This window comes from Scophthalmus maximus, chromosome 8 (assembly GCF_022379125.1).
Source record: "Scophthalmus maximus strain ysfricsl-2021 chromosome 8, ASM2237912v1, whole genome shotgun sequence".
Lineage (NCBI taxonomy): Eukaryota > Metazoa > Chordata > Actinopteri > Pleuronectiformes > Scophthalmidae > Scophthalmus > Scophthalmus maximus.
In genome coordinates, this window is record NC_061522.1 from 14,757,166 (window position 1) to 14,777,564 (window position 20,399).

The following is a 20,399-nucleotide window of genomic DNA, read 5'->3' on the forward strand; positions in this document are numbered from 1 at the left end:
AATTAGAAATAAATTAGAGCCATCTAATCACTTATTTCTTGAAAGGCTAGGGATGTAGAGCTGTGTGTCATCTGCGTAGCAGATATGATAGTCTTTGGTGTAAATCTCACCTTGGTGAAAAGCCTCCACCACTGCCAGTGTCGTAGCTTCAAGTAAGCAGCACAGTTCCTCTGAAGGACCTTCAGGGCACTCAGCTGCTGCTGCTTCTTAGCAAAGGCTCTAAGGGAAGAAAAAAGACGAAGACAAATCAGTGTATACCAGTATTTTTGAAGTCAGCAGTGATTTTTGTGCCACTTGGGGGCAGTGGGAACAAGTTTTGAACTCAACACTGTTGGAGTGATATGGTGAACTTTTACAGTTACTCAATCACACATTTGGAGGGTTAGAGTGCAATATTTTAACTTATTAGGAGTTGGGCCACCTGATGAGTGTAAGTCCAACCCTCACTCCATTAGCTTATGTTTTGCTCTCTTCAACTCCCGTGAGACACAGTTGGCTCTTAAGCTTCTAAATGGTTCCCTGTGTTCACCAGCTGTTCCCTTGTGTGCCGGCCATCTTATGCTGAGCAGGTAGTTTGCAGTCAGTTTTAGAGCTTTTTCACTCAAACAGATTGTGATTTAAAATGAAGGGACACTCACTTGCGTGCCAAGTATCCACGGGACACAGACTGGAAGTAGATGATGATGTCTGTGATCTTCAGGTCTCTCTCCTCCTCCAGGTGAGCCAGGACACCTGTTCTGAAGAAGATCTTGCTCTGACCAATACGGAAAAGGTTGGGGTCCAGCTCCAGAGCTTGGATCTGTAAAGTGATTCACAGAGATGTGTTGAAAAATAACCACAGTGGACAGGGTAACAATATCATTACCATTTTGTTTCCCTTCATTCAGCTCAACACTGTTCATGTTTGCTGTACAAGAGACAAAGTTACTTTTATCAAATATGATGTGAAGATATATTCTGTTAAATAGATATAAAGATACTTAGGTTAAACTTATTTGTTGGATGTAGTGTAATTACATTTTTGTCTGTTCTGTCCACTTGTTTTGTGTAATATATGGTTGTGGGTTTTTGTTTTGTTGATGTGGGTAGTATATATTAAAAACTAAGTGAAATATATTGGTTTGCAAATAAGTAGTTGTGTATAAACCAAAATACACAAAAAGATCAGTACCATTCTTTCACAGGCTTGTTTTCCATCCATAAATCCCTTGGGGATTGCATTTGGTGTCAGAATCTCATATCTGTGAACAAAAGGGAACAGAAATGTAAACTGAAAATGAAGCCAATCTTTCTTCTGTTTATAATTGAATTACAGAGTCACAGTGTTACCTCTGTCTGAACTCCTGGAAGACGATGCGATTGGGGAAGCCCTGTCTGCAGATGCGGATCCCCTCCAGAACTCCATTACACCTCAGCTGGTCCAGAACCAGGTGAGGCTCCAGTTTACCAGCCTTAAAGAAGAAACAAATACACCATTTGTGAACGTTTGGATTTCTATTGAACAAATGCTGCTATTAAAAAAACTCTACAGAGGGTTTAAAGATAAGGTAATATTGTATGTCAGGGATGTACAGTACAGGGCAAACGTCAGAGACTTTTCTTTTGTCTCTTGGGTTGACAGGACAGTATTACTGGGTTTCCTTGGAAAAAGGCAAATAAATCTATATACTATAAATATAATATACGCCACAGACATATTGGTCTAAAACAATTTTAAAAATGACAGGTCCTTTATTTTCCACAGGTTGACTCTCAGCTTCTCACAAAAAGGTTTAAGTGTGTAATTACTCTTTTTTCATGGTTGGGGATGATGCAGCGGACAAAGTTGGGGTTGGTGTTCCTCAGTGTGGCCATGAGCTTGGTCAGTGACTCCTTGTAGAGCTGTCCCACTGTACGAAACATGCCCTTTTTCGTTTTATAGGTAGCACCAAATGCTGTCTCGTTCATTCCTGCCACCTGGTCCAGGCCTACGATTCGGTCGACTGGTGGGGAGATGGGGGGAAAAATGGTTAGAGAGGGAAACACTTCACAGAGGAGCAGTGGTAGCAACACGGTGACATAATTTAGCTACATGACCAAGTGCAGATGGATGAAAGAGACATTGCATACTATTGTCAAACAGCAGCAGTCTGAGAGAAGCATTCATAGTGTAGAACTACCACTAGCTTCTGAAGCTATCAGCGATGGAGATGGAGCACAGAGCCTATCTACTTATACAAACACAGCTCTATGTTTTTTTACCTAGAGGGAAGCACATTTTTCATGTGACTTAGTGAAAATTAATAAGGTTCAAGTGCTAAAGCTCTTCTCTGCTCCTAATGAATGAGAGACCTGCTTGATAGCAGCTATGTGAAATCTTTTTAACATTTTACTGACTATGACACACAATACTGTATCAACATATTACTGGGAAAATAATCTTACCCTCAGTATGTAATAACTAAATTTGTCAACATTTAAGGAACTGCAAACACTGGACACAAATACGTTCCAGGAACACTTTTAATAATTTATATCAAACTAGGTTCTATACATGAAGATCAGTTCATTCCTCATGGTTATCTCTATGCAAAGACAGAAGTTTCATTTCAGCTTGGGCTTGGAGACGACAAATTTAACACAGAAACCCTGCACTGCAAAACGGGGAGTTCAAGTTTGAAGATGCAAATGAGTAAGATTTTGGGAAATGTAGGATTCGGCATTTTATGGAATTTGATCCAAACTAGAAGTCTGAATATCTCAACCTCTGCTGCATTAATGTATGTTTCTTTTCATTAAAATCTATTTCTTGTAAGTCACCTGTATGGAGGGCAATACTAATCTGAAGGAACTGTAAATTAATCTTAATTAGTAATCTCAATGTTCAATTACAAGGTTTCTCCTGATCTTTAGCCACAACCACCCCTGAATGAAGTCAGCAATGGTGCATTTATTGCTTATGAATTAAACATTTGTAAGATGAGGATATTTGTGGTTACTTAGGTCAAAAGTTGCTCGACGAGATAAGTGTTATTTAAATGTTGGTAATTGTTGACAAAAATCCACAATGTACTAGTCTGTTTCTCAAATAATTTGACTTTCCTCCCATGTCTGTAGCTCTCACAACACTTGTTTCTAGGATCGGTTGATTGTTGGTTCTGGACTTTTCATTGATTCTTTTGAAAATAAGAAAAATACAGAATATCACCAGAATTATCCAATAAATATTACATCTTCATCGATCTGGCAGTAATGTCAGCAACATTATTCTAAAACATCTCCACACAATGTCCCAGCAGCTAAAGTAAACGTACAAATACTTGATGAGTCAGACAGCTGGAGTTTGAGCTAAAGTGATGCACGGCCGGCTCTCTGGAGCTTCAGCACTGACGTCTGAGCTCAGAGCCAAAGTAAATACCAAGAACAACATCTGGTTTAAGTCCCTGCTACTGTGATCCTATCTGGGAAGGAGGAAGACGGGAAATTTTGGCATTAAATATCCTTCAGTCGAGCTTCAAATCATCAATTTGCATATGGATGTATCACAAAAACAGAAATAAGCAGTGAAGACTCCAAAACACCTGCACTAGCGCTCAAACACTTGCCTTGTGGCTATCGAACATACAAAGAACACAAGTCCAATGTCAGCCAACAAGAATACTGAGAGAAATCAAAGCACACGGGTTCAACTGGAGGGAGCAAATTACTATATTCTACTTGAACTTATTTAGGAATTTAGCACTACTGCATTTGGCGGAGACGAGGGAGCCATGCAGCCTCGAAGCAATTTGGAACCATTGTAGCTATGACAGACACAACATCGGCTGAAGCATGAACCATACAGACAGATCTGGGCGAAAATATACACAATACACTTGAACGAAATGAACCTGCTTGGGGAGCGTGTATATTTAGACACCCAAGCCTTTGAGCAGCATGTGTCCACAACCCAGATCTGTTGATTTTCGGCTATTCTTATTATTTTGGCCCAGGTCTGCTACAGCACAACCCAGTGATTCACCTTCTGGCTCATCCAGACTAGTGACATTTTCATAGAATGAAGCTCTTTGAATGGTCTGAATCTCTACAACACACAGAGACAGGGAGGGGAGGCGATGTTACATTCATTCTTGGGAACCATTAGAGTAAGTATAGGCCTGAGACAACAAGGCAGACAGCTGTTGTGAGTATGCTTGAGTGACAGATAAGTCAATGTGTTAGTAACTAAATGAGCAAACAGGTACATACAAAGTGAATCTATAACCGATACCTTCTAGTACCTTGTGCTGTTTTTAAGTGTTTGGAGTTAAATAAGGTAGCAGCCTACCATCTTTCCATAGTTCAGCTACAAATTTGTCAGTTGACTGATGCAGGAGAGTGGCCACATTGTCGTTCAGAGGGTCCATGTTCTTCATCAACCACTCATCTGCCTTGTAGTCCACCTGTAAAAATGAAGTGGTACAACTCCGTGATATGGATAAAAAAAATAATAATACAACAGCTGAAGTCTGACTGATACAGAATTTTTGCCTTAGATGTTGATATTAGAGATTCTGAAAGATCTGATAACAATAAAGCAGCTGATATTTGATTTTTATTAGAGCCCGACCGATATGAGCCTTTCACAGCTGTATTGGCATCAGCATTTATGTTTGCCGATATGTGCTAATATAAAAACTTTTCTTTTACAGAATAAATAATGCTCTATAGAATATAATGTTCCACATATTTGGTTGTATTTGTTTTCTTTCTATTGTTAGTTATTTATAATAAAGTTTATGGTTAAACTGTAAAATATCAATCCTCAATTACATTTCTTTGTCATAAGAAAATGGAATTTTTCATCAATATATGTTATCTGTTAATGCAACCACCAACTTAATATAAAGGCCACACTTCTTTCTCGTAGTGGTCTACACTGCAGACATGATTTAATTTTTGTTTTGCTGCATATCAATGTTGACAACGTTTGGGTTTTGCGGCACTGCAGATTTTTCTCCACAGCGACGTTCTTGGAGCTAAAATCTCAGAGTTCCCGACTGACTGTGGTGTAAAACGACACAGTCCTCATAATGGTAAGCAGATGTGGTCTCCCAGCAGGAGACAAACGCTGTGTTCACCTATTGCATAACACCACTGACAACGTCCAAATACACTCCCATACAATGTCATGTAAATCTAACCTGAATTCAGGATTTTTCTTGAAATCCCACCTCAAGAGAACCATGCATCATTATTTTATCTGAGCCCTGACAGGCATAAACTTTTAATTAAGTTATTTCTGCAGGAGAAGATCCGGCGGAAAAAGAGATGCCTTGGAAAATATGGAATGGTCCAACAGAGAACTTGCATACAAAGAAGTGGGTACCATGAGCATGTGCAACAAGCCTGGGAAGAACTGACTAAGTGCTTTATCTGTTGAGCATGTGTTGACATATATTGGAAGTTTATGGAAAATTAAAATAACAGAGTTTAAGTGCATACAGTAACAGTTAAAAAAAATAGGGTTAGGGACCTATGCTACACAAACAAGCTTTATTAATACAAAAGCTTTTAGGGTCAATGAACAGTATTTTCAGCTAAGCTGTTGAAAAAAGCTTCAAAGTGTGATATTTAAAGAGATAGAATCAGCGTACCTTGCCAGCATAGTGGAGGATGCAGAAGTCGGCCTTGTCTTTGAGCTGACGGGGCTTCTGGAACTTGGGGTGTGTGCCCTGCTCCTGGATCAGCTTCTCTACGAAGGTCTTGTCTGTGGCCTTGGGGAACCAGCACTCTTCATCCAGCAGAGCCAACACACCTGGAGGGTTCGCCTGAAGCAACAACAAAATGGGTGAGTACTAGACTTCAGAGAGAATTAACAATGTGGCACATCATATTCCAAGAATTAAACAAACAATAGGTTTTCTAGATGCAAATGTAACTTTTCCTTTACATTTAAATTAGAATGTTAAGTGAGTATTTTTGCTCAGAATTTGATCGTCAGCATAGAAACTCGTGAGTAAGTACTCCTTGATTCAGTTACTACGTAATGCTTCCGACTGACCGGCCTTTCAATGAGGTCGATGCAGGGCTGCAGGTCCAGGCCGAAGTCGATGAAGCTCCACTCGATGCCCTCCCTCTGGTACTCCTCCTGCTCCAGGATGAACATGGTGTGGTTGAAGAGCTGCTGCAGCTTCTCATTGGTGTAGTTGATGCACATCTGCTCGAACGAGTTCAACTGTAACAGTGGAGAAATACAAGGAAGAACAACATTTTACTGGAGATGTCCTTGAATGACAAGACATCAAATGTAGATAACTTGACCCATTTACAACAACAAGCGTAACATTTCCTCTGGCCACAACTGGACATATTGTCATCTTTGAAGTTTAATAAAAGAAAGGATTTTAATACAAACCTGGAAAATCTCAAAACCGGCAATGTCCAAGATGCCGATGAAGGAGGCACCCTGACGTTTTGTTCTGTCCAGAGCTTTGTTGATGCGATGGACCAGCCAGCGGAACAGACGCTCATATGTTGCTTTAGCCAAGGCCTCGACAGCAAAGTCAGCCTGGAGGGATACAGAGAGGACAGGAGAGGAAGAGTGGGAAAAGAATGGTGAGACAATATATGTTGAGAGACATTATACATACATTTTTTAATAAAAAGATGCGTGTTTAACTGGTGGAGAGTGGGTGCAAGCAGGTGGAGGCATATGTCACTATAATTCAGACTCGTACGTCTTGGCAAGTCGGCACAGTATAGCTTTAATGTCCCAAAACTCTCTGAGTCAGACTTTCATTAATATCTCAGTCAACAGTTGAGACAAAAGCCAAGCCCAGTGAGCTTTAGCCATTATGAACAAGTTCTGTAAGAGTACTGCACTTACAGAACTTACAGCAAAGAATGATTCATAAACATGTGATGTACTTCGGAGTGGTTTCACCAAAGATACAGTGACAATGCCCTGTGCCCAGTGCGATATATAAGACGGCATGCTATCAGTTTTTTACAGCACAGCTTCACTGTTTTGGTTTTAATTATTTCAACTTTATTTCTTTGAAGTTTTTTTTCCCAATCAGGTTGATGGATGGCTCGTAATATAATAGTACCCATGAAGCAGAGTTATTGATTCAATATTGTTGCAATTTGGAAGAAAACACAATGACCTAGTTGCAGGATTCATATAACATACAGATTACATTACCAGTTTTCCAAGAAAAACACAATCTTTAGCTTCATCTCCCTGTTAGTGGGATCATTACGCTTGATGTATTAACTTTATGCAAATTTATGGGTGATGAGTGGATGTTTGATTAAAAATTCACCTTGGGAGTCAGAGACTTTTGACACCTGAACCCTGGACACACCAAAAATAATTCCTCTAATTACGCAACTCTCCCCAAAAAATGACTTTAATTCATTTCAGTTGCATTTCAAAATGATAAATTATTATTAGTGTAACAGAGGATCTCGGCAAGAAACAAAAGTTGGTACAAGTTCTGTTAGTCAGAAAAAAAACAACACAAATAAATAAATAAATAAATAAATAAAGTAGCCAACTGACCTGCTCTTTAGTCTGTGCTTTCTGGACGTAGTCTCTGCCCACTTTGATCCTTGGTGACAGGATGGCTCTGGTAAACTCCATTACATTCAAACCAAGCAAGTGACACAGCTTTTGAGCAGCTGGGAATCCATGGTGGAAAAACAGAAAAAAGTACATTCAAATTAGAATAATAGGTGACCTTCGCTCACACCAGTACGTTCAAATCATTTGTCGTCACAAGAAACCCATTTGATAGAGATGACGATCGTGTTACTTTGACAGTACTGTCCGTTGATTACATCATTTAACAGATATTCTTAAAGACCTCCCTAAAAGCCAAAGAAACAGAAATATAATGAGTCTGTCAAAGATGGTAGGTCAACACTGCTGTTTGCTTCTTACTGAATTTACCACAAATCTTTCAAAGATGTCAAGTTTTCAATTGAAATGTAACAGGGGAAAATGCCATTATTTTACATGGCTGAAGGTTGTGGAAAAGCAGGATTTAGTCTAATCCACCAAGTCTCAATTCTAAAAAAACCCACATGTGCTTTAGCCCCTGGTTCTGCTTGTTTCATTTGGGGATATCTGGCCGTGCTTTATCGTTGGCATTAGATTCACTCTTTCCTTTAAGAGCCAAATATGCAGTGCCACATGTGGAGGAACTGGAAGGCTTTGCCCCATTTCCTTCAGGAGTAAATCCTCATAATGATGCGGCCTAATGGCAGGTTGACAACACTCGGGGAGAGAAAAGACATAAATCACCGGTCCTTCTGTTCAGTAGACGAGATCCAGTTTGAGGGAGGCAGGGGGAGGAGAGGAGTTGAAGTATTATATGGGATGAGGAAAAAGAGCAGTGTCTTGACCTGTGATCTCCAAGCTACGATGTTGTGAAACAGATGTAAAGTGTGTGTGTGTGTGTGTGTGTGTGTGTGTGTGTGTGTGTGTGTGTGTGTGTGTGTGTGTGTGTGTGTGTGTGTGTGTGTGTGTGTGTGTGTGTGTGTGTGTGTGTGTGTGTGTGTGTGTGTGTGTGTGTGTGTGTGTGTGTGTGTGTGTGTGTGTGTGTGTGTGTGTGTGAGAGAGAGAGAGAGATATCTACCAGTATTATCCGGCATTGAGGCTTGGTCAGTGTTCCTCTCCTTCTTGAAGACAATGTTACCAAACTGAAGCACCGAGGACACGACCTTCAACATTGCTACAAGTTTAAGAATCCAGAGAAAATTAAATGACTATAGTAAGACATCACCTATTGCATCACATGACTGCATTTACAGTAAGTAGGCAAACGGACAAACACTTTTGGTATTTCATACATTTTAGTATATACAATAAAATAGTTCCTTTAACACCAAGTGAAATAACTAAATATCCTTCCCAAATTCTAATCGTATGTCCCTGTGTTAAGAAGAATTTGGACATTGTTAAATAATCTATACCAATGGCTGTGGTCCTTCCTTAAACAAGTGAAATCTCCTTGAGAAACGTGTTACATTTATGTGTGTTTCGAGCTGGTGATTTAGAAAACGTACCTAGAATCTCCTCATGGCCGAAGCTCATGATGTGCATGGCTTCCATCGACTCATGGAAGTTGTCTTTGTCCTGCTGTCCTGGGATAGTGACGTTACCGTTGGACAGGAAACGGTAGTTGTTGAATCCTTCCAAAAGCAGGTCCGCTGTGGACAGACAAATGGAAAAACCTTTTGCTACGGTTTTTACATACAGTGATTACACTGCCAAGATGAGCTGCGGTCTGAAGTTATGAGAGACACAGCAGAATAAAAAAGGACTAATATGGAAGAACAATCTTTAAAGCTCTAGTCTACTCACATCTGAGGTGCTCTCCAGCTCCAGCCAGCAGTTGGTAGAAGATGTGGAAGGTTCGCTCATCTTTGGCTTGACGAATAGCTCTGGATTTCTCCAGTAAGTCTGACACAGATTGGTCAAGGACAACAATCTATTTGAGTCGGATCAAAACTTTAAAATGCCATATATTTCATACATCATACATATTCCCTTGGTAGAGTTGAATTTAGTAAAGATTAGAATTCCATAGCATGCTTGGATGAAAATTCCCTATAATTGGATAAATTTTTTGTGAGCTTTCAATAAACACTTTCCATGTTTATAATTATATTATCTACATGATGACAATGAAATTTTGTAGTTAATCATTTTAAAACAGGATACAAGTTTCAATATTGGCTCCAACAATGTATCCAGTGACATCAAAGTTGATCCGGATGAATTTCCCCTGTAGAGATTAACACAAGATAAATGCTTTAGAATGCACGCGATGACCAGAAATCAATATGCAACTTGATGACTCTCTTGTAAGACAAACACATTGAGGCCTCTCCTGCACTAAAGGGATAGTTCAGGGATTTTGAAGTCGGGTTGTATGAGTTACTTATGCATAATATGTTAATATATTACCTTATGGAGGTGGTGATCAGCGATGTGATTTAACAGAGTTTGGAGGGGAAATGGGAGTAGTGTAAGTCTGAGTCGCACTGCTGAGGAGGGGACCACCGAAAAACGTATTTTTCGCCACATTTTTAAATGCTTACCTAAAAAGAATATATCCGTTCAATTATACGCTAACTCATTCAACTCCACTTCAAAATCACTGAACTATCCATTTAATATGAACTGATACAGATCATTTACAGGAATGATGATTATATTTCATACAGTACAAAGTGATATTAACAATATCCGTCAAATTAAATTATTTTTAAAATGTTTTTTACATATTTACAAATGTACATTATGTTTACAACACAACTCATTTTGACAAACTGGGCTTAAACCAGAACCAGTAAATGTTCCTTTATTTTTTGGTTACAGGTCTGGAGTCACATATGACACAACATGACAGGGTAGCTTCTTACTGATGAGAAATACTGGTAATTTTTACTGTCCAAGCTCATAGAGATCAACTTGGTTAACAGGTCCTGAAGCAACACAGTTACGTAATAATTATGGAATAACCTTCATTTAACTTCCCAGATTAATTTACCATAGGAGCCCTTGAAGCCGAGAGTTTACTCATGTCCCTCTTGCCCGTAGTCACTACTTCCAAGTCTGCTGAGTGCAGTTGGTCTGAAAAGGTCCAGTATATCAAAGGTATCGATATGACAGTTTCTTGCTACATGGCATGTGTAGTTGCTGACAGGAAAAGTAAGATGGAATTACTTTCAACCAGTTTAAGCTCTGCTTATTCTGATGAGTGATGAGACTGGAGGAGGCTATCACAAGCACCACAGGAGACATTTTGAGATCTCTCTTGAGAATAGAGCCCTTGTTCCTGAATGTACTCACAAATCGTGACGAGTTGTCATTTTTCACGGTCTTAGCATTTCCAAAAGATTCCAGGATGGGGTTGGCTTGTAAAAGCTGCCGTTCTAATTCACCCTGAAAAAAAACAGAGGGATGTTACAGCAGCCCTTTGTAATCATATGGAAGATAAAATCAACACCAAAAAATGTTGAGGAATTAATTGTGATTTTTATTATATTTTACTAACAACAAAAAAACAAACACCATTTACATGCACACAAAGACAGAAGACGTTAAGACCTGTCATGTGTTTTATAAACAAAACCCTTAAAAAAATCAATAAATCAGGCACACAGATAAAGACAGTATATGGAAATGATAAGAGTAATATAATTCAGGTAAATTAAGTCCTTTGGTGTTTTGCTCTGTTTTATGACATTGGAAATAAAACTTAGTTGGGTTTGGGGCTGTTGTTTGGATGAAACCAACAATTTAAGAACTTTACCTGAGGCTTATTTCTTTGGCATCTTATAGACTAAACAATTGAGCAAAATTAACATGTTGCAGCCTTTGATCTGATCATGTATAATAAATCAAAATGCAGCAGAAACTGTTGGATTTTTGTATTTGCTCAAGCACATGAATACGAACTCTTGGAAGAATTTTTTTCTTCTGAAGTTGAGTCTCCAAAGAAAATCTGATCGGAGCCCTGCTCTGGCTGACTGAAGATTAATGGTTTGTCAAAGAGCTTGATAGTGAAAGGCAGAACATTTCTCAGGCACTTTATCATGTCAGGACGGATGTGTCCACAACACAGGACAGAAACCCTCTTTTTGTCCGACTGGAGGCTTTGAGAGGCTGAATAAACAAATAAGCAACTTTTACAGATGTTTGAACAGGTGGCCCACTATTTTTCCATCACCGCCCCATTGTGGGCTTTGCCATGTCCAGAGAATCCAAAATGACAGAGAGAGAAAACAATTTATTCAGCGCCGTTATTTCTCTTCTTGTGGGTGAGTGAAATATGCTCCCATTACGTCAAAAATAGCTGCACCCACTGGAGTTTAGAGGAGGCCATTTTCCACAAAAGGGAACTGAGGAATCAGCATTGCGCTTAGTATGTGAGACATGGAATGTGATCTGTGGCTGGAGAGCATGATGGGCTGCTTTTAATTGAGTTTCTGAGCAGCTGGAATGAAGCAGGGCTGAACTGGATAAACCTGGACCTTTTCCAGCTATCAGAGCAGCGGCAAAGCGCACAGAGGCCAGAGGATTTAAACCAAAAGCCTTTGTTTCTACATAAACACAGTCCTGTGGTGCAACTTGGTAGTTAAAATGGTTCACTGGCAACCTCTACCCAGCTGTGTGGTCTGCTGTGCATACAATGAGCAGATTACACACCCCGGGGGGGTGCTTCTAGCAGCATTAGAAGTTTGACCCACATCTCTGTGAATCCATCTGACAGCCAACAGAGCCTGCTCCTCCACCTGAGACGGCCAATTGTTGTGTTACTGTGATAAAATGTAAGCAATCTGACTCATTATCAATCACCACTACAAATATCCCAAAGCTTTTGCAGCTAAAGGCGAATCCTAATGATCAAACTTTTACTTTTGTGTCCCAGATACTTTTAACTTCTTGGGAAAAGGCACAGGGTATTCAGATCCAAACAGGAACGAGTCAATGTGGGGAACTCATTTAGGCTCTTTAGGCCGACTCCGACTTAAAGCAAGAAAGGTCCAAATCTTCCACTAGATCAAGTGATTAAGTTGAGCTTGCTTTAAAACCAGTGAACCACTTCAATCATATTTAGCATAAAATGTAGGCTAAATGGCTTATGAGGCAACTATTTTCTAGCTTCTTTCACCAGAGGATTATTGTTAAATAAAAAGCATTGATAATGCTTTTTTTATGCTTTTCACAATTTTGTGAGTTGCCAGAAAGATAAAAGATGTTTAGGCTGTAGCCTGGTTAATAACATCTCTGTATTCCAGTGTCTGCAGTATTTAATCTCTGCCAAAGGATGGTTCCAACAAAGAAGAAACACCATCTGTAGATCTGTTTGAACTGTTCACTTTAAAAAGCTCTGAATTCAGACCCATGTTAATCTGTGTCTTTTATTCAGACACTGTGAAGCAGATGTTTGCTGAGGCAGCAACTGTGCACACCTCTTCACAGTATTACACAGGGTCAACTACTATCAAATATTGTCAGTAATTTCAATTTTTACAATAAATTGCCAGCTATGTATGTACTTTTGAATGTCATGATTATATCTGAACATGCAGCTAAATAAGCAATCAAAATCTCAACCACAAAATTCAATATTATGTATATATTCCTCATATTGTTAATCCCTTGACAGGCCATTATTTAGTCGTTTGATTTATACATACACTTTTTAACAATTCAAGTGACAAGTTATGTTTGAGCCCACCTGGAACTAAACTGTAAATCCAATGCCAAAAGGAGCACTTACATAATGGAAAATACTGTACACATAAATGCAAAGTTAACAATCTGCTTAATTTTACACATTGGATCTATCAGCTTCCTCGGGATGCCCATTAGTTTATTAGATGGAAATTCAAGCAATTATGCAATAATTCACCCAATGCAAACGTTAAAGCAAAAACTACAGCATGTGGGTTAAAGTTGATGGAAAGCATCTAACCCAACATCAGTTGATCTAAAAGAGTTATTAGTCAGTTATTTTGAGGTGAAAGAGTAGGTGGCAACAGAGTGGGTACAGTACCCCCTTCATATTGTAAGTGAGGTGAGATAAGTGAGAAACTACATACTACTCACATAAAACAGGGGTCCACTCTGTAGGACATGGGGAGATCCAATTGTTATTATGGAAAATAATAAACTGCATTAATGTCATGGATAAAAGCGAACCTGTAGAGTACTCTGAACATTTCTGAAATGATGCATGAGGGTCAGAATCTAAACACAACCTACAGCAGTCTGTAAATGGCGTTAGCAACAGGTGTTATTAAAATATAATATAATATCTCAGTGGTCTATTATCCCGGTCCTCAAGACCCAGTTTATTGCTGGTGTCCGAGGTTAACACAGTTAACACTGCATCTTGGGTACAATTCATGCCTCGTCCACACATACACAGGTATCTATTAAAACAGGGGTTTTCCTCCCCTGTATTTAAAATAAAAAAATCTCCATCCACATAAAAATGCAAAAACTGCTGTCAAGTGCTATCAAGAGCATGGCAAAGCAACAGCCAGCAATATATCCTCGACCATAAAGCCATGACAGACAATCAGGTTCCTGAAAAAAAGTTATTGGTAGTTTCGCTAGGCCGACAACAATGATGTTACAAATCCCAAATGTTTCTACAAAAGCTAATGATTTTTAGTGACCTTAGATGCAGATTGCTTGTGGACAAAAAACCAAAACGCACAGAAAATGCAATGTTTAAAAAGAAATACCTGTGTACTTGTTACCTGTGGATAAGAACTACCTGCAGGGGTTTGGGTTTAAGTACTGCAGGTAAAGTTGAACATAATTTAGAATCATATTGTTTTTTTCAGCTTTTAAGCTTTTAAGCCAGACAGGGGTGGCTGCTAGCTCTATCTTAACAGTGCAAAACACAGATCAGCTGACACTTTACACTGTACTGAATACAAATAGCATTTAAGCGATATTTTGCAGAAATGATTGTGCTTCATTCCGGTCAAGATAACAGCCAAGACTTAACAACAGCAAATTCTAATCATGCATGTAATTATGTTCCATCGGTGTAAATCACAATAACAGCAAACAAATTCACAGTATGGTACAAAAACATAAAATACAATGGAGTCTTTATAATCATGCCAGTTTTAAATATGACTTACAACAGCATTTTGAGCCTGATGGACAGAGACAAAGTAAATGCTAAATAGCATTTTTAAATGAAGTGTCAGGTATAATTAGTCACATCGTTGGATCACTGACACCATCTGATGATCCCTTAGTAGAGTCATGTTCAACAGATATATTATGAGTCCAGGTTTTTAGATAAACTACATTCATTTGAGATGAAAATGTTAGTGTACCATGCACATTAATATATTGTGTATTTAAAAAAAAGCATAAACACTTGCCTGCAGTTTCACTGGTTTAGGAGATTCTGGCTGTTTGTAACAAATAAAAATGCAAATAGTTAGATAGTGTGCACACAGATCTGGTGAACAAAGTCATGTTGCCCAATACAGGTATTGGTATCTATACCTATACGACAAAGCCCACAACAAATCCACCCCTGCCAAACAATACTTATGTCTAATTATAGTAACTCCACTTGCAGGATTTTGATGATGCACTGGTCCGTTTTTATTTGTATATTGTCAAAAGGATAAGCTGGTCTTAAGGAGTTGTAGGGACAAACAAACTTATGAAAGGGCATAGTGATAGTTAAATATTTTTCAGACAAATCCACCATTGATATTAGTATTTTAACATATGGATGTTTAGGTTACGAAATAAAGCACATCTAGCCTAAATTAGATAATGAATATGGGGAATACTCACAGGAATATTGTGGTCTTTTCTTCCTTTGTGGGAGGAGGCAACATGTGCCAGGTACTGAATTACCTTTTTCGTGTTTTCAGTCTTGCCAGCTCCTGACTCACCTCTTTGAGACAAAAGAGAACAATACACACAAAAGGCAGACATCTTCAGAATAGTAAGACATTAAACTCTTTAGAATGAGCCCTTATCATCTATACCTGAGCCACCAGGTGAGGCGGCTGTGATACAAGAGCTTTCAGTGGGTCGTCCACTAACCAGAGCAGAGTGATTTATATTACCTATTGTCTTTCATACATTTAAAGATGTGACAATGTCAGCTTGTTTAAGCGCATTTTCACAACTGAAACTCTGAATCTTTGTTACATTGTTTACATTTGATTTGATAGATTTGTTTTTGCAATTTAGGGAGCAAGGTAAAGAACTTTGTAGCACAAATGTATGTCATGCTGTCATCACCTACGTGAGCTGCATCTACGTATACTTGACTTTGATTGGTTTGTAGACGGACGTGTCTGACATCCCCGTGTTTCAATTCGGCGGTTAATAGTCTTTCCACCTGAATGGAGAAAACAAGTGGACCGGATCATTTCGTAAGGTGATCTTGGATCGGACATGTACTGCCCTTCTTTAGCTTTACAGATCAGCGTGCTCGTGAGTGAGGTCAAAACACTATCCCTACCCTTTGCACAAAAGAAAGAAAATAATTAATTAATTGTACATAAACTCAAACTGGTTATGTGCGTGTGGATGTTCAGCCTACTTTTTCCTGCTCTGTCATACAGTGGCTGTGGCACATCAAACAAGGAATGAAGCAATCTGAAATCCTACCAGCCATGTAAAACCTCTTGGGGAGCAGTTTAGATTTAGCGCATACTTGAGGTTTTACAGTAAGTGCATATTCGCATTCACCAAGTATGCACAAAATATTGTTTTGCTTTCAGTTTGAGGGAGTGTGAAGTGGCTAAAAGTGAGGACAGAGATAGCAGAGTGTAAGTTCTGTCAGTCTCATTGTGCACTGAGGGTATTCGTGGAGGGATTGCGTCAATGGCCTTGGACTGTTGAGTGTAACATTCCTCAGCTCCTCCATTTCAGAAGGCAAGTCATTTGAAACAGGGAGTGCTGACTTAATCATGTCTTGTGACACTTCTACATTTTGTCCATATTAAGTGTTTCCATACTAGTGGACAATCAGTTTGTGTATCTCAGTGCCAAATCCCTTGTTAAAGTGCATAATCCTTCTTTGGTTCAACACGATTCAATCCAACATTAACTGTTTCACAAATGCTAATGAATGAACCTAATTCTATATTTTTACTGATTATGAGATGTGTTGATTCAGCTCTAGAGGCACAATGGGGTTTTAAATCGACAATAAAACTACAAGATGTATTAGGCTTTTGATTGTGGTGGTGTCGGATCAAAGTAAAATATTCTTTGCAACAAAAGATTAAAATACCGCTAACACCTGGCTATTTACACAGAATGAGTAACAAAGCTTTTGCATGGCTTATGTCTTAACACAATCTCTGGCATTTTCCATGATGACATTCCTGTCATCTGAACACACTTGTCACTGAAAACATGCCATAGGGTCTGGTATCACAAATGTCAGACGTTTCTCAGACCCCACATTTCTGAATTTTCTCTCAAGTAGCAGCTGTCTGGTCAGTGTCACTGAGATACACCTTCTAGTATAACTGGCAAGGCCCCAATGTTGTAATTACTCGTTAGTAAATGTATTATTGTCACTTAATTCAGATAAAACATTTTCTGGAGGCTTAGAATTATTTCCAGGACTATTGAGCGAAAGGAAACATGCATGAGAAATTAATGAACCATGAACCTTGTGTGGGGCCTGGGTATCTAAAATAGTTTTATTCAAATCGTTGTTTGAATTTAACAGGAGTTTCAATTAAGAATGTTAAATGTTGGGCTATTGATTTATAAAGTTTTGCAGTAATGGACTAAGACTTAATACTCACGTGCAAAGAATAGATTGGTCCTCTCGATCTGTGGAGACAAGAAGAAGAGAGAAGGGGGATGAGGGGGAAAAGTCGACCTTAGCAGCCTGTCTTATATTCTATCACTGCTCTGCTCTCAAAGGGTTTGAGTGACAACACAATCACCAAAAAACAGTGCCACAAGTTTTGAAAGTCTTATCAGCAGGTTGGGTGCTTAAAGGTCAAAATCAAGCTTAGTGTGTACATGTGAGCTTGCCATCAAATGTTTTGTTTTTCACAGCCTGAGGCACGTTTTTTATCAGACTGACAAAATTACTTTTAAAAGGGCAAAAATCTTTTCAGAAGGCTCAGGTTTTTCCTAGGATGCCATTTCAGACACGCAGAAAAGCAGCACTGTGAAGTACAATCACTGAATGGGAGAGATAAGGCAACTGTAATGTCAGCTTTGTACGGGCAAATAGAAGGTGCTGACTTTGAGTATACGTTTGAGACTTGGTCACCAGCCGATAATCCCTGATTTAATTAAAAGATTGAGTACATATTACTTAATAACAAAAAAAAACACCATGAAGCTTATAGTTTCATGGAACAAAGTAAAACTGAATACACCAGCACACCCACTCTCCAAGAACTATAAATGTATTTATTGCGTATGAAGTTATACATCTTATACGAGTAAATGAATGGCAGGTAAATTATTGTTTTATTTCTATGGTTTATTTTGACCAGGAATGGCACATCGAGTTTAATAATCTTTTTTCAAGAGTGTCCCAGATTAGATTGTTCACTTTGTGATCATATAGACATTAGTGGTCAAACAGACTGGGAAAGGATCAACCTTGCATCAAGCCCCATTAAACAGACCAACAGTGCCCATTTGAAAACTACAAAAATAGGAAGATTCAAATGTCTTCTAAGTCCAACATCGAACATCCCTGATTTAAACGAAACCTAAACTGTGCTTTTGTCGTTTTACTATTATAATGGAGCATTTATAAAAATGTGAACATGGCATCAACCTCTAACAATATAATGACACAAACAGTGATCTAATTTTTATGTCTGAAAATGTTAACAAGTGCTGTGTTGAGGGCAATTTGCACCCCGGTCATGTGGCAATATAATAAGACATCAAATTCGTCTCCAGAAAGCTCTGGGCTACTGAAGTGGTGCATCTTGTGAGCTTGCAGTGAGGGAGGCGACTCTTTATTTATCAGAAGTCTGAGGAAGAGCCTTGTGCTCAAAACGTCACAATGGCAAATAAAAGAGAGCGGATCATCTCTTTCCAAACTTTCTGTGATATGTTCTTTTCCCATATTTATAGGCTTGTAGTGAGGGCGCTGATTGATACCTAGACGCCCTGTAGGGGGAAAAAGTCTTCAATTAAAATGAAGCCACCACGAAATGTAATAAAATCCTACGGATTTATCACCAAATACAAAATGCAGCTACTCTGTTAACATGCTAGGTAAGCAGAAAGTAGTAAAGGAACATACATGATTTGTGCATCTACCCCATTTCAATCCAGCTAAGACAGTTTCTCTATTTGATGAGCAAGTGGCTGATCATCGAAGGGGCTGAGCTCACAGGCCATTAATACTGGAACTGAATTGCAAAGCCTGCATGTTAGATAATTGAAGGAGTTACCAGTGACTGGTGATTGGCAAGCTGCTACATTAGCAGATTGACTTAGGAAAAGTAAGCCATCAATAACTCAGACACATATTCACTTAAATGAATCATAGCTGTGTCACTGATGCCGTCCCAACCTGCTGCAGTCATCAAAAAGACCAGCATGAAAATACATTTATTCTAAAGACATGAGGGTTTTTTGAGAAACTGCTAGATGAGAAAAGACTAAATCCAGTGCGGATGGAATTTTCAGCAACAAGCTAACAAGACATACATGACTAAAAAACAAGAGCAGAGACCTGATGGTTTAACCATGTGGCGCAGCAGAGCACTCTTGCAGAAGGCTAATGGTCTAATCCATGACTGTACTAGTTCAGTTATGCATGGATGGCTCCCTGATTTACTCTTCACATATATTTTGTTTTCAAACTTCCAGATTACTTCACAGTATGCAAAAACATATAAATGTATATACTCTACCCGATGAGTCAGGAACCCCCAGGGACTCCTGATATGAAGTGAGAATCTGTTTTTCTTCAAATCTTTGGCTTTTTGTTGTAAAGTACTGGATACTTTCAATGTTTCAGGCTTCTTCAAAACTATAAATCAACTCAATAAAAGAAAGAAAAATCACTCTCTGGTTGAACAACTCACAAGTCAAGTTGGTACTGATGCCATAACCTGTAATAAAGGGTTACGTCTTCATTGCAGGGGTTCACATGTGAAAAAAGGTCGCAAACCACTACTCTAAGCCATGCTGTTAATATTTCAGCATATTGCGTAAATGTTATGTCCTGGGCTGGACAGTTCTGCCAGAGGTGAAGTTTTCCTGGACTGAAGTGCTGACTGTGTTCCTTTGGGGTGAATTGATGGAAGGCTATCGTACTGACGACACATCTGGACGACACATTAGGAACAACCTGGGTTTCCTGGCTTCGACCAGACACTTCCTGCAGCGAAGTGTTGTAACAAGGGGGATTGACCTTGCACACAAGCACACACACACACACACACACACTAAGGCTAACTCAGATCCTTCAGGATTTCTTCAGCAATGATGTCAGCTGCTGCTATATGCATGACAGCACACATGCAAACACACAATCCGCCATAAGCCCCTATCTCTTTCACTTACGGTGCATCCCTATCTGAATCACACATAAACACCGCTCAGAAAGCGAGTGTCTTCTTTATCAGACTCGCTGCAGACTAGGTGAAAAGGAATGATCCCCTCTTTGTGAAACTGCTCAATTCCATTCACCAACTTGCGAGCACTGGTGCAACCTTAACAGCGTCTCCAGACTGTGAAATGCTGATTACTGACAGAGGTCTCTGGTCTGTGCAGATCTGAACGACCCAAACAGGGGCTATTATTTCTTTAACCTTCCTTGATGTCATAAGGACTCTTTTGTGGGTTTCGCATGATCGGTAATGCTTTTTCCAGCGTCACATGACTCCATCATGCTGGAAGGCACTAAAGATTCATC

The 20,399-nt window shown here is 39.1% G+C and overlaps 1 protein-coding gene across 2 annotated transcripts in view; it reads right to left on the bottom strand.

Annotated features, from left to right (window-relative positions):
* The window catches only part of LOC118312579 (myosin-10-like), a 50,947-nt gene that overhangs the window by 14,980 nt on the left and 15,568 nt on the right, over positions 1 to 20,399 (bottom strand). Inside the window, exons 4-22 of one of the 2 annotated variants that reach the window (XM_035637295.2) lie at positions 17,302 to 17,329; positions 15,320 to 15,422; positions 14,893 to 14,922; positions 13,592 to 13,609; positions 10,826 to 10,918; positions 9,692 to 9,755; positions 9,332 to 9,430; positions 9,034 to 9,177; positions 8,604 to 8,699; positions 7,526 to 7,644; positions 6,377 to 6,529; positions 6,023 to 6,196; positions 5,616 to 5,789; positions 4,307 to 4,421; positions 1,789 to 1,982; positions 1,330 to 1,451; positions 1,172 to 1,241; positions 639 to 799; positions 111 to 219 (exon numbers count right to left, since the gene is read on the bottom strand). In XM_035637295.2, the coding sequence (XP_035493188.1) occupies positions 111 to 219; positions 639 to 799; positions 1,172 to 1,241; positions 1,330 to 1,451; positions 1,789 to 1,982; positions 4,307 to 4,421; positions 5,616 to 5,789; positions 6,023 to 6,196; positions 6,377 to 6,529; positions 7,526 to 7,644; positions 8,604 to 8,699; positions 9,034 to 9,177; positions 9,332 to 9,430; positions 9,692 to 9,755; positions 10,826 to 10,918; positions 13,592 to 13,609; positions 14,893 to 14,922; positions 15,320 to 15,422; positions 17,302 to 17,329 (2,066 nt within the window). The remainder of the gene's footprint in view (positions 1 to 110; positions 220 to 638; positions 800 to 1,171; positions 1,242 to 1,329; positions 1,452 to 1,788; positions 1,983 to 4,306; positions 4,422 to 5,615; positions 5,790 to 6,022; positions 6,197 to 6,376; positions 6,530 to 7,525; positions 7,645 to 8,603; positions 8,700 to 9,033; positions 9,178 to 9,331; positions 9,431 to 9,691; positions 9,756 to 10,825; positions 10,919 to 13,591; positions 13,610 to 14,892; positions 14,923 to 15,319; positions 15,423 to 17,301; positions 17,330 to 20,399) is intronic. The other variant, XM_035637296.2, reaches the window with a different exon arrangement.